The 13,743-nt window shown below is 41.9% G+C and overlaps 1 protein-coding gene across 4 annotated transcripts in view; it reads right to left on the bottom strand.

The window, feature by feature from the left end:
- Positions 1-10,621, bottom strand: part of nova2 (NOVA alternative splicing regulator 2) — a 54,258-nt gene extending 43,637 nt beyond the window's left edge. The window contains exons 1-2 of one of the 4 annotated variants that reach the window (XM_020048512.3): positions 10,310-10,621; positions 6,981-7,055 (exon numbers count right to left, since the gene is read on the bottom strand). In XM_020048512.3, the coding sequence (XP_019904071.1) occupies positions 6,981-7,055; positions 10,310-10,328 (94 nt within the window). In that variant the 5' untranslated portion in view covers positions 10,329-10,621. Of the gene's footprint in view, positions 1-6,980; positions 7,056-8,877; positions 9,786-10,309 lie in introns of those variants that run through there. The other 3 variants (XM_013133707.4, XM_020048515.3, XM_010891947.5) reach the window with 3 other exon arrangements.
- Between the last annotated feature and the right edge of the window lie 3,122 nt (positions 10,622-13,743).

Here is a 13,743-nt window from a genome sequence, read left to right as displayed (position 1 = left end):
CCAGAATCCATGAAAAAAATGGCACCAGTGTCTGTGAGCTTGTCTGTTGAACCCACCCCAGGGCAATGAGGAGAGAGAGGAGGAAGGAAGGAAGCGCAATGCTCTCTCTCAGTAAGCAACATTACGTTGAAGTTTGGTTCATTTTAGGTTCTGACGGAAAGCTGAAAAGAGGCAATTTAACGATGTTGAAAAGATGCCTACTCAGTCATTTATTCTATAGTTACATTTCTACTGCAAACACACATATATACCATTCTAAATAGAGATCATCATATCAAAACAACAATTTCAGCCTATCAGAGGGCACCACAGCATCAGGTTTATTATAAAACGGGTTTTCCGGATTGCGGGCGGTGAGCTGTGTTCATAGTTGAGGTGTACAGTCCGTCAAAGTCACACCTCGGCCCGTTTCACCTGATAATGAACAATCTAATTTAACCATTGATAATGTTCAGAACAGTTCAACCTAGAGATTGAACCAAGAGACCACTTTAACTATAATAAAACTCTCAAAGTAATGGTTGCATTCTCATATGTACATACAGTGGGGAGAACAAGTATTTGATACATTGCCGATTTTGCAGGTTTTCCCACTTACAAAGCATGTAAAAGTCTGTAATTTTTATCATAGGTACTCTTCAACTGTGAGTGACGCAATCTAAAAGAAAATCCAGAAAATCACATTGTAAGTATTTGATACATCAGAAAAGCAGAACTTAATATTTGGTCCAGAAACATTTGTTTGCAATTACAGAGATCATACGTTTCCTGAAGTTCTTGACCAGGTTTGCACACACTGCAGCAGGGATTTTGGCCCTCTCCACCATACAGACCTTCTCCAGATCCTTCAGGTTTCAGGGCTGTCGCTGGGCAATACGGACATTCAGCTCCCTCCAAAGATTTTTTATTGGGTACAGGTCTGGAGACTGGCTAGGCCACTCCCGGACCTTGAGATGCGGAGCCACTCCTTAGTTGCCCTGGCTTTGTGTTTCGTGTTGTTGTCATGCTGGGAGACACAGCCATGACCCAACATCAATGCTCTTACTAAGGGAAGGAGGTTGTTGGCCAAGATCTCGTGATACATGGCCCCATCCATTCTTCCACTCAATACTGTGCAGTCGTCCTGTCCCATTTGCAGAAAAGCTTCCCCAAGAAATGATGTTTCCACCTCCATGCTCTACGGTTGGGATGGTGTTCTTGGGGTTGTACTCATCCTTCTTCTTCCTCCAAACACAGTGAGTGGAGTTTACACCAAAATGCTCTATTTTTGTCTCATCACACAACATGACCTTCTCCCATTCCTCCTCTGGATCATCCAGATGGTCATTGGCACATGACATCAGAATGGCCTGGACATGCGCTGGCTTGAGCAGGTGGACCTTGCGTGCGCTGCAGGATTTTAATCTATGACAGCATAGTGTGTTACTAATGGTTTTCTTTGAGCCTGTGGTCCCAGCTCTCTTCAGGTCATTGACCAGGTCCTGCCGTGTAGTTCTGGCATGATCCCTCACCTTGCTCATGATCATTGATGCCCCACGAGGCAAGATCTTGCATGGAGCCCCAGACCGAGGGAGATTGACCGTCATCTTGAACTTCTTCCATTTTCTAATAATTGCGCCAACAGTTGTTGCCTTCTCACCAAGCTGCTTGCCTTTTGTCCTGTAGCCCATCCCAGCCTTGTGCAGGTCTAGAAATGTATCCTTGATGTCCTTACACAGCTCTCTGGTCTTGGCCATTGTGGAGAGGTTGGAGTCTGTTTGATTGAGTATGTGGACAGGTTTCTTTTATACAGATAACGAGTTCAAACAGGTGCAGTTAATGCAGGTAATGAGTGGAGAACAGGAGGGCTTCTTGAGAACTAACAGGTCTGTGAGAGCCGGAATTCTTACTGGTTGGTAGGTGATCAAATACTTATGTCATGCAACAAAATGCAAATTAATCATTTAAAAATCATACAATGTGATTTTCTGGATTTTAGGTTTTGAATTTTAGATTCCGTCACTCACAGTTGAAGAGTACCTATGATAACAATTACAGACCTCTACATGTTTGTAAGTAGGAGAACCTGCTAAATCGGCAGTGTATCAAATACTTCTCCCCATTATATATATATATATATATATATATATATATACATACACACACATATATATATATTTATGCATGTATGTATTGCTGTGACTTAAATACCTTGCTGTTGTTTATACATGACCTAAATATAAAAACAGATACTTGCAAAACATTATCAGTATTAAATAGCGAGTAAATTCAGTTCAGTGTCAACCAATTACAGACGTTGGCTTCTGTGGGGTTTATTTGGTAGAGCATGCCGCTTGCAATGCGACGGTTCTTACGTTTGTTTTGCTGGGCCAGGATGAATAAATAAAAATGTTGCTGTGGATAAAATATGACCAAAACTCTAAGTCAGTAGATGTAGAAATCAAGGCTTGTCCTGACCATACCAAAACAAAGACTCGCAAATAACAGTTGCCCAAAAGGCGTTGCATTTGTTTTTCATTTTAAAGCAGGTTATAGAATTGTTTTCTATGCACTGTCTGACAGTGAGCCTGCCTGCGCTGGATATAAGAAGCTGCAGAACTGCCTGTGTTCTGCATTGACCCAGATTCCTAATAAAGCCAAGACTGACCTCATTTTGATTGGGATGAGTCTAATTTTAACCAGCCTAAATTAATAAGGCAGGGCATCGATAAATAATATCAAACAGCATATTCTGCCACTACATGTACATATACATACACACACATACGTGTATTTATATAAACTATACATTTTAGTTTGACAGTGGACCAGTTTCATACATTAAGTCAGTATTCAAATTGTTTAAAATTAATTACATTTTCTTGATAGAGACCAGGCGTTTATTTCTTTGCATTGTCGCAGTCACCCAGATGATAATGCTGCATTCAGCCTATACTAATCAAACATGATGACTGTGCACAGCCGCTCAGCTACTCCTGTCTAGACCAGCAGCATACATCCTACATCGATCTCTAATAGTGAACACAAACACCTCGCTTTGACCCTGTCAGATGTATTTCACCAACGCTGCCAGAAAATAGCCAAGGCAGGCTGGGGCACAAGGAACTTAGATTGAATTAGTAGTGAGCTCTGCGAGGGGAGTCTACGGTCTGAACTCCCGTGGGTTTTGGGTCGCCGGGCTCTGATACGGTTCTTCCCAGTCCGGGTTGTAGATGGACTGAGGTAAATGAGTTTGGATCTAATGGAGACCTGAGCATCCGGAGGCCGCCGTCAGGCAACTGTCCGATTGTAGTTCTGGGTTGCAGGAGGCCTTGTGTTACTCTCAAACTACACAGACAGGGACAGAACCCAGCAGTGAAAGTATCTACAGGAACAGTGCTTTCCTCTCACACGTCAAATCGAAAGATTTAATAGGAAAAATGTGTTGCCCATGTAAAAATTGTGCGTGTGTTGTAAGAGAAATGCTTTCAGTCCATCACTACCCATGTGTTCTACTGGGGAGACAACAAAGAGGGCCAATTAGGTCAGAATACTTCCTTCATGTCCAAGTATACTTTCTGTACTGACATTTTTTTCCTGCTTTTGAGAAACTAGGGTGAGTGTGTCTGTTTGTGTAAAGGGGAGCCACAATAAATAATGAAGAGGCATCTGACATATTAAACTAGTTTGTAAACACAGCAATCTGTTGCTAGGGGCTCCCAGGAGTCCTGGAGCCCAAAATAGGCTCGGTCAGCCTGGGGATTGACAGTCCAAATCCGGAGATCTGGTGTCGAGGGCCTGGTGGGCCACTGGGCTAGTTAACAGCAATGGACTGTTGGAAAAATGCAGTTCACTTAAGCTGGACGGGTTTGTGTGTGTGTACCTTTCCATTCTTTTGTTCAAGTCGAATGTCTCCAGCTGTTAGTGGACAGACAGTTGTCTTGGGGCTAAATGGGGGGTAGCTGCTGCCCTATTCACACTAAAACGCTGTGACTGAGATTAACGAGATTTTCTGTGAGATTTGTGTCAGCAGTAAACAAAAACATTTAAAAGTACATTTATGATAACAGAAATTGCTGCACGTCACCTGAGTCACAATGTGTTCTGAGGTGGCGTAAAGGACAAAGGTTGAAAAGTCAAAGGACGTTCACCAGATAAGCTAATCATGTTGCATGACATAAGTTAACCGGTTAGATAGATTAGCTAGAAAACTCTTCCTAAGCTTGTTTCATAAACGTTGCACACCGCCCCAAAATTAAAGCAATTAGATTCACTGTCCTCCCCCCAGCGTGTCTATATCCCAGCGTCTCTGTGATATGTTTTTATTCTTTCGGTGGAGTTCCATTATTACAGCATCTATGTCTGATTTAAGTCAAGACACATATCGCCAAGCTCTGCACTATATGTTCCTGTCAAAAAATGTTTTATAGAAAGACTGGATTTCTGTATTATTTAAATGCAAAAAAAAAATCTCAATAACATTTATTAACGTGAATAGCCATTGAGTCATCAAACCTAGGAACATGAATAAGGCAACCAGAGAACGTGAATGATGCAACCCCATGACAGACATTTTTAAAAACACAGAAAGTAGCCATTTTCCTGTCTGATGGTCTCCTTTCAAGGTGCCCAATGTATCAGTTAGAACCCCCTGATGGCTGTCCCCTGTCTCTTATGTCACCAGGTGCATAATCTCCCTGCAGACAGACACGAGTCGTTGCGACGTCCCCGGTAACATCAGAGGGTCATTTACCGTTCCCCCGGACAACCTTGGGACATCCCCTGCTTACTGGGGTCTTTCAGGTCGTTGTAGCCTGTGCGTAGCCTTCTCAAAACGTCCCCCCTCCCCGTGTCCGGATCGGAGTGTTTCCGGACGCAGCAGTCTGAGTAATGCTAAGGCTTACACCGAGCGTTGCTCTTTCTCCAGCGTCGGTGAAAGGCGGCGTGCATTGTTCGCCGAGAGCGGCTGTTTCGAGAGGGGGGCAAGATGTTCCCCTCCGCATCGCTCTTTTCAGTGCTCTCATCCATATTCATCAAGAGGCCTCCTGCAGGCCGCAGGAGACGGACGGCTTCCGCGTCCAATCGTGAGTCGCCATGTCAGAAGCATCACACACCCTCCGGCCCTAACCCCGCCCTGTACATTGGGATCTTTTTTTTTTTTTTTTTTGACGCAGTGCTTTAAAAAAAAACAACAAAAAAAATAAAAACGAGATGATCCAGAAGAAGAAGCAGCGCCCCCTTCATGTTCACCGTGATGGTTGGGGATCAATAAGCAGACAAGGCTGCATGCGGTCGCTGGGAGAAGGTATTCAATGGCAGCTGGCGACTGATGAGGAGGTGGGTGGGCGGATGGGAGGGTGGGCGGGTGGAGGTGGAGAAGAGTGAGGAGTCGTGATGGGCTGAAGGAGAGCCATGATTAGCATGGACTGAGAGAAAGAAAGGCCTGCTGCTTAGAAACACTCTGCCGAAAAAACACTGCAGAGAAGTGGGGGGACGCACCGTTCGGGCTAACTGCGCCTGGGCTAATACAAACCGGGTGGAGGCTACAAGAACGGTGTGTGTGTGTGTGTGGGGGGGGGGGGTCTTAAAACTGTCCTTTGTTTATATTGACAAATTAATGGGAAGACGTTAGCGCAGACGCTCTGTAAAAATCGTCCGTGCTCTCTTTCGGAGTTTTTATTTTTTTACGCGGTGAAAATATGACGCGTTCTCCTCAGCACCAATGGATTGGTCAGGGGAAGGTAAGTCACTTGAGTATGCGAGAGGCGCCTAGCTCCTTGGCGGAAGAGCAACACAGAACACTAGCAACGCGATCGATAACGTCAGTCCCATAGATGCCCCTTAGACTGACGGCTCAGTGCTGTGTATGGTGGTGATGGTGGTTGGGGGGGCGGTAATAATCCGACACCATCCCCCTCCCATGACTGGTTCTTCGGGGTCCTCAACAACCCCCCCCCTCCCCCAACTGTTCTCCTTCCACACAGCCAAGACGTATTTACGGTCTAGTCACGTCAATTGGCAAGGGCATCCGGAGGCCTCCTCACCACTGTCCACTGAAGCTACTTTGGTGCCAATCCGTCCATTTAGGAAATGACCACATCCTATCAGATCTTATGCTTAGGGGGCGTTCGCCTGTGCTGCGTACGAGAGGGGTTTCTGCTGAGTCCCGGTGGTAGGTAGTAGACGGTAGAGGCTAGCCAAACGGGTGGATTGAAAAACAAATCAGACCAAGGGTGTCTGTGATTTTTCCTCTGATAAGAATGTCACCTCATGTAACATAAAATAATGATTTATATCCCCAGTAGGCCACAGCGGGGGAAAGAACCCTGCACTCTCATCCCATCTATTCTGCACCAGGTCTGACAGGTAATACACTTTCAGTACGGAAACGTTCAGAAAACACAACATTCAGAAGGACCCAAATGTCTAAGCCAGTCATTCCATCATTCCCAACCAATGAACAATGTCATGCAAAAAGAAATGAAGGAATAAATGTTAATTACAAAACCATTAACAACCATTTGAAAATAATAATTACAACATATCCAGTAGATATGATCAATATGATTGATAACCTTTTTAATTCCAGAAACATGAACAGCATGGCAAAATAAGCATGGCAGTTTAACATGAAAATGAATGTTATGGACTTAATTATATTTATTTAAAAAATGTAAACATAGGCCTACATTTTCTGCAGATGATATGCTTAAAATCAAAGCTATATAGCTCATAGGATTATAATTGGAGGTTTCTTTAATCAGTTTAGATCAATAAATGTAAAAATAAAATTGAATAATAAACCTTGTATACAGTATTTCCAAAATACTTTCAGACCATTCAGCTATTGTAGTCTGCAGACCATTTTGTCTTCTTCCCTTATAAGCTAGACATACAGTTAGTGACTATGCATATCACCATCAAACTGCCAAAGCAATATTTGAATTATAGCGAATAGCAACAGAAAGTAGAATGATAACAAAATCAAGTGTCTCTCTTACCATGTGCCTCAGAGTGTGATTCTTGGTGAGGGAATACAATGCCTTCAGTTTCAAAAAGGGGCTGCAGGAAGGCCACTACAGGAAGAGGAAGCACATTGTGTGTGTGTGGCAAAACTAATGTTATCACAAATGATTAGGAGGTACTAGCTGTACCCTCTTTTAACTGGCTTCAATGTCCTATGGTTTACTGCATTTGTCAAAGCACAACTCCCACGTGAGGACTGTTTCTTTAGGTATATAAGGCTGCAGCAGGGACAGGCCACTTTCTAACCTAGATATAGTATTACTGCTTGCCCTGCTACAGACACATTCAATTACTTTGGGGTATTTTGATCACAGGGGTAATGGTTAAAATGGTCCCAGTGGATCTTAAGTGGCAAATTTTTCTGATTCTGTATGTATGTGTGTGTGTGCAATTTAAACTCCAAGCCTTTGTAGAGGCAGATAATTATTTACTTGTTAAAACCAAGAGCTATAATGATTTGCTACTTTAAAAAGCATTTTTTAATGGCTTACTACTTTCCTAGACATTGTTTCTTTATGTCATTTTCAATAATATCATTTTTAAACAGTGACAGTCATTTTAATATAATTGATTAGACGGGGCTGATCGTTCGGGACAGTTAACCACTCCACGTGAAAAATGTGGCGTTTACTGTACGTCAGCCGTTGTCATAATCCAAACCATTTAATTTGGTCAAATGGATGAGATGTGTTTGAAGGTAATGCCTCCCAAGTGTGCTACTAGGTTTTAAGATATGCGCAGCTTTTAGTGCTCCGAGCATTGATTTCTTTCAACCAAGTCGGCTCAGTGAATATATTAAACTGTACATAATCATTTCAGTGCGTTTTAGAAAACCACCTCTTTGTTCACTTCATCTCTCCGGTAAACGATCTCGGCATGTAACGGTGCAGTACACCGGAATGCTTATTGTGACGCGTTTGTTTTACCTTCAGAATGGTTTGTATAGGCCCATTAAAAGTCAAAGAAGTCAGCAGGCCTAAAAGTGAAATATGGTAACTCATAATGATAATGTCAGTAGAGGGTGAAAATGCCTGACGCATGACAGCATGTAAACAAAAACCAAATGGCAATTACTTCGAGTCAGATTCAAATTTGATCCAACCAATGAATATAATCATGACTGCATCAATGGCAATAACATATCATTTCTTTAATGAGAGGAATTTTGAACGCTACAGTGGTAATGAAGTATAAACAAAGACTTCATAATCGTAGAACACAATTTCGCAATGAAAAGCCTACATAGGATTACTACTAATGGTGTATGTATAAATGTGACCGTATTCTTGAGTAATTGCACACAGACAAGATACTACAGTAGCCTTTGAAGTGTCAGATTTGCACACAAGGTCACCTGTCAAATGTCAAAGGTATGTGATCTTGGTCAACAAACAATTGTCCGAATTTGGAGACTGCTTTGATGTTTTAGACTCTTAATTTATGTTCCACACAACTCTAAATATGTCAGTTGGGCCTAAAATAACGCCTTGGCTTCAAAATACGATGTCATGAATTAGCGTGTCAGGCTACATAAGACCCGAGGGTTCCCTCCAAATAAGCAGCCTCTCATTCACCTCCATTCATTGTCTTTCATTCCATCGACACAAAGGAATTTCCTTATTTTATAAATAGATATGTTGAAAAAAGACTTCCAACAGGTGGCAAGATACCCACCGTGGGCTGCTATTAACAAGGATTCAACGTGTGCTTTATCGATAACACTAATTTCAGGTTTGTGTTGAGGCATGCAACGTCAAGATGATAACGAACGTGCCACCCTTTCCCTTTCTCGGTGTAGGCATAACGATAAACAGGATTCACACATTCGAGATAATCCCTCGCATCCCCATCTTTTAGGCCTAGGATGCTTACCTCCCGTGTTTGTGCGTTTAGTGCTGCTAGCCTCGGTTGGGGTCTCCAGCGGTCTTTTACGCGAATCGGGGGGATCCGACTCCATGTGCGGCTGTTGATTGTGATGGTGAGGATTCGAGAAAATCCCGTTTTGCTGTACTGCCCCGCCGGCCATCATTTTAAAAGTAGGTTGGTTGAAACTGCGTTTATCCCTTTATGCAACGCAGCCTACTGAAGAAAGAGTCTTTGAACAGACGAAGCGATTAAGAAATTGAAAATGCGTATTTTCTTGCGAATGAAATCGCTTGCGCGTTATTCTCGCCCCTTCGGAGAACACCGAGATGCTACGCAGAGTAGGGGTTATTTGTTCAAACCGAACAAGACGATGCGTACGCCGCTTATGGAACAGATAACCTGAAAAAAATCCAATGAACTGATCAATTATATCCCGTTCCACAAATACTAAACGTGAAGTCGGTAGGCTAATTTAATCTTCCATTAATTTCTTCATGTGTGTTATTTCATTCCACTGCAACAATAAAGCGCGTATTCCTATCAAGCAATGCAGAACGGTGGCGCTCCTCTCAATTGCAGCTAGGCAATGGTCAACAAAATAAAAATTTAGAAAATCATATAGCCTATTCGACAAAAGAGGTTAAATAAATAAAGGGTAAAGAAAGGTGGTGAAATAAAAATGTGATGTTTTATCCGGTCCTCCTTTCGCGCATGAAGACACCCTGCTGTTCGTTGTTCGAGGGCAAGGGGTGGGTTTTCAGGAGGGTCCAGTGGGATAAGAATGCCGAGAATGGATACAAAGCAAGAGGGAGATGAGATTTTTTTCCCTAGTCTCTCAGGAAAGATGCTGCAGTCCTGCGTTCAGAGCATCCCTACGCTGACTGACTGTAGGTCAGGGTATCGGGTGACGTCATGACGATCAGAATCCATCCCTGTCAAATGTTGAAAAACCGAGCCGCCCCTCGTGAAACGCGATTGGATGATACTGATTTTCTCCGGCAAAGGAAGTATACATTTACTGTCACATGATTAAAGAGGAGGTGGCGGTGACAAAAACGCGAGGGTCGCGCTGCACTGGAAGATGTGAAAATAGACTGACTGAAAAGATGCTATTTCGAAAGCCGCTCCTGTGCCTCGTTCAGTGGAATTCTCTCCGTGAAAGTTTAATGAAAAGAAAAAAACAGCCACGATGAAATGGTTTAGTCATGGATTGTTATTATATTTCTGTTTATATTTTGTTATTAATGCCCATGTACTTGGGAACTAATAGTTTATTGTGTTACATTGTAGTCTATCATTAACATAGCAGTATGGACTAAATAGTGAATTAAACAAAGACTGCAGAAATTACACTCCTTGAACGAAAAAAAAATACATTTAAAAAAGAACTGCAACACCGACAGGAAAGGAAACCTGGAAGTCTATAGTAGGCTACTACCTGTGCGGAATCCAGCCATCTCCGTGCGGAAGAAACCAAATGGAGGGATCCTCCGTGCGCGCGATCTCTCCTAGCCGGGCTTTACTGCCTCTCTCACACACATACACACTTGCCAGCACACACCCTCTCTGCCTGTCCAGTCCTAGACAGATGCTGAGCGCCCCTTGTGCTCCTTCAGATTCTCGTCAAGGTGACATTGCGCCGACCGTGGCCTATACAAGCAAGAATCTCACCCAATTTCACATTGCTGTGAAATTCTCAGCGGCGAGCCATCTAGGTCCTCTCAGAGAATACGCCGCTTGGTGTGTTGGAATACGTGGCAAATACAAGGCCTATCAGACACTTTATTGGACACGCGGACTTCGGATAAGCAACAATTGCGCAGTACACTTTTTTTTTATTTCAGACCATTCCGTGGAACTACAGCCTAATGTGTTGCCTGCTCTATTAGTACGGGAAATGTGAATTAACCAGGCTCACACACCCCTCCATTTTTTCCCCTTTAAGCATAATAACATTCTTTAGGATTTTATAAGGTGTGACGTTCAGGCTATAGGAGTTAACAGATGTTGTTGCCTGCACTATTCTTGGCTAAAGGTTTCCTGTGGTAAATGTATGCATATTTCCCTGTTGATAGAAATGCAGATTATTCATTGCAAATGAAAGGTAAAACAGTGAAAGGTATTGGAACTGTAAGGGCATCTTCTTTTGATACTATTGCAACGTTTGGATTTTAAAAGGACTATTTTAAAATGTATTAATACACTTGGTATAAAGTGGGGACAAAGAGGGTTTAAAATATCAATATGTCAACATTAAAATGTTTATAATTTGTTTTAGATGGCCGCATCATCACTGATGTAGAAATTATTGGAAATATATTCAAGTTTACATTTAAGTAACAGAAATAACAAAGGACATACAATCATTTACCAATAATTTCTATTTGCACAAAATAAACAGGAACACATCCAAAAATAAAAAGCAAACGCATCCTACAAGCTTTTACAGTCAAAAGCTTATTGTTGTCAATGTGTGCTAGGAAAATGGGACCCAACACAAAACTTTTGACCTAATACACAAGTGAATAGGTTTCAAATATTATTTATCAAAAATGTTGTCATCTTTGAATTGTAATACCAATGTTGGCACAAATGTCCTCAAAGAAAATAAATAATTACTTGTAGTAATTGTTTAATTTCAAATACAAATTTGATGGTGGGCCAAAAGTAGAAACAAATTATCTCTCCAATACTTATGCAAGGCAGGTTTCCATTGCTTCTTTATCTGGAAGAGAAAATGTAAAAGTGTAGGGTCTCAAGGTCCTTAACTCCTATAAGAGCTGCCTTGCTGAAACAAGCAAAAGGTGTTTCTATAGGCTACTACATATTCTCATGGAATTTATGAGACTTCCACATATAATTAGGTGTTGATATAGACTACTTTATATTATTAGGTAAATATGATTATTCTGTATTGACATAGGTGACTACATATTATGGAAAACACAAAAAAACAGAGTGAAGAGCTATCATTGGTTCTTCTTCTATCACCTTTACATACACATACACACTGAAACACACGCTAAGGACCTACAATTTTGCCTGATGACTTGGGAGAAATGAAGAGCACTATTTACAGCTGTGACCCTTTGGCATTACTCAGAAGCCTGGAGTGGCTGGGCAGATGTGGGCAGTAAGGCTGATTATATCAGTCTTTTTGTATTGCAGATGGAGCCTGTTGGTTTAGCGCCCCCTGTGGTAACTGGTGTAGAAGTACGCAAGAATGGGCTGTAAAAAAAAATCAGCGGTTTTGTTTTTGTCATTATCATCCTCTGTAAGCATTACCGTTTTTGAAACCACAATATACTATCAGTCAAAGTGTAAATTGTATAACCAATGTTATCAGTAGAGCACTTTTTAATATTTTGATAATGTAAAAACAGTAGCATATAGAGAAAATTCTCAGGTGTCAGTCAAATCAGTTTTACACTGCCCTTTTCACACCAGAAATGGTTACATGGTGTCCAGTTAAAAACCATAGTGGCTAGAAGATAAGCGCCCCAGGAAGCAGGGACATTCAACCTAGGACAGAACCTAGAGAGGAGCACGACTGGAGGGCATGACCAGCCGTTGTTTGGCCAGGCCGGGCGAAGAACACAACGCCATGCTGGGAGATAAGGACCAAAAGAGCAGATGAGACTGGAGGAATCTGGGACACGGCAGGTATCAAAGAACGGGGAGAATAACAGAGAAAGTGAAAACAAATCATGGAACGGCACAAATGGGCTTGCATGAGGAGGACATGAGTGCACACATTAATGACAAAAGAATGAGCTTACACATTAGAAAGTTGAGTACTTTCATCAAGGAATGCCATAGATACAATGTCATTATTAAAATAACTGCTAGCAGGCATTGCATACAGAGTGGAAGTGTGGACGTGCCAAACATTACGTGTAGGTAAGCCACAAATCTCTCTATTTTCCCATCAAAGCGTTGCTTTCATCTGGTAATTTGGGGACAGATGGCCCAGGGTAAACCCCTCCATTTTAGCAATATGGGTTTATGAGCTTCCCCGTAAACCCACGCGGCTCTCCTTCTGTGCTGGAAGTGAAAGGCTAAAGCCTGTGTGATGTAGACCAGGAGTGGATGATTCTCAATGCATAACCCCCATCCCATTGTTTGGAAGGTGGGGTCCCCATCTGCCCCCTCAGACATGGTGCTGGACCTATTGTTCCCTTTCTGACCTGCTGCGTGGAAGGAACCTATTCAGTAATCCCCCATAGTGGGCGCTATTTAACTACAGTTACGCTGCGGCCAACGTCAATAACTACTAAACCCAAAACACTGCACGCTGTCAGTGATTAACGGAGACAATGATACCGTCACATCTGGTGTGATCATTTTCATGCTATTGAAGTTATTTAAATGACGTGTGTTAAATCAGATTTATTATGTCTTATTGTCTTTATTTAACCTGCACATTTGATCACAGCTGTATGAAAGAGAACATCAGATTGTTGTTACAATTATGTGGCTATAATTGTAGATAACGTTTTTATTGAATGCCTTACTTTATAGCTGCATTTGAATCCTGAGGCCCTCATTATATTCAATTATTGATCTATCTAAATTGTGATTTGTGAAATTATATGAAGACTGTATAGCATACAGAAAGATGTTAAGATGGATTTAGAATTATTATGAAATGTCTCCATCTACTGGTTAAAATGAGGAAACAGTTTATTCCACAACTGAACTACGGTTGTGCTCAAAATTTGCACACCCTTGGAGAATTGGTAATATATGTACCATTTGTAAAGAAAACATAAGTGAGCAGGCAAAACTCATGTCTTTTATTTCTTATGAGATTCACATTCAACTGTAGGTTATAACAGTTTGGCACAATCATAAAACAAATCATGGCAACAA

The sequence above is a fragment of the Esox lucius genome, chromosome 1 (genome assembly GCF_011004845.1).
Source record: "Esox lucius isolate fEsoLuc1 chromosome 1, fEsoLuc1.pri, whole genome shotgun sequence".
NCBI classification, from domain to species: Eukaryota; Metazoa; Chordata; class Actinopteri; order Esociformes; family Esocidae; genus Esox; species Esox lucius.
Note: the sequence above shows the minus strand (reverse complement) of the source record. Positions and strands in the feature narration are given on the sequence as shown.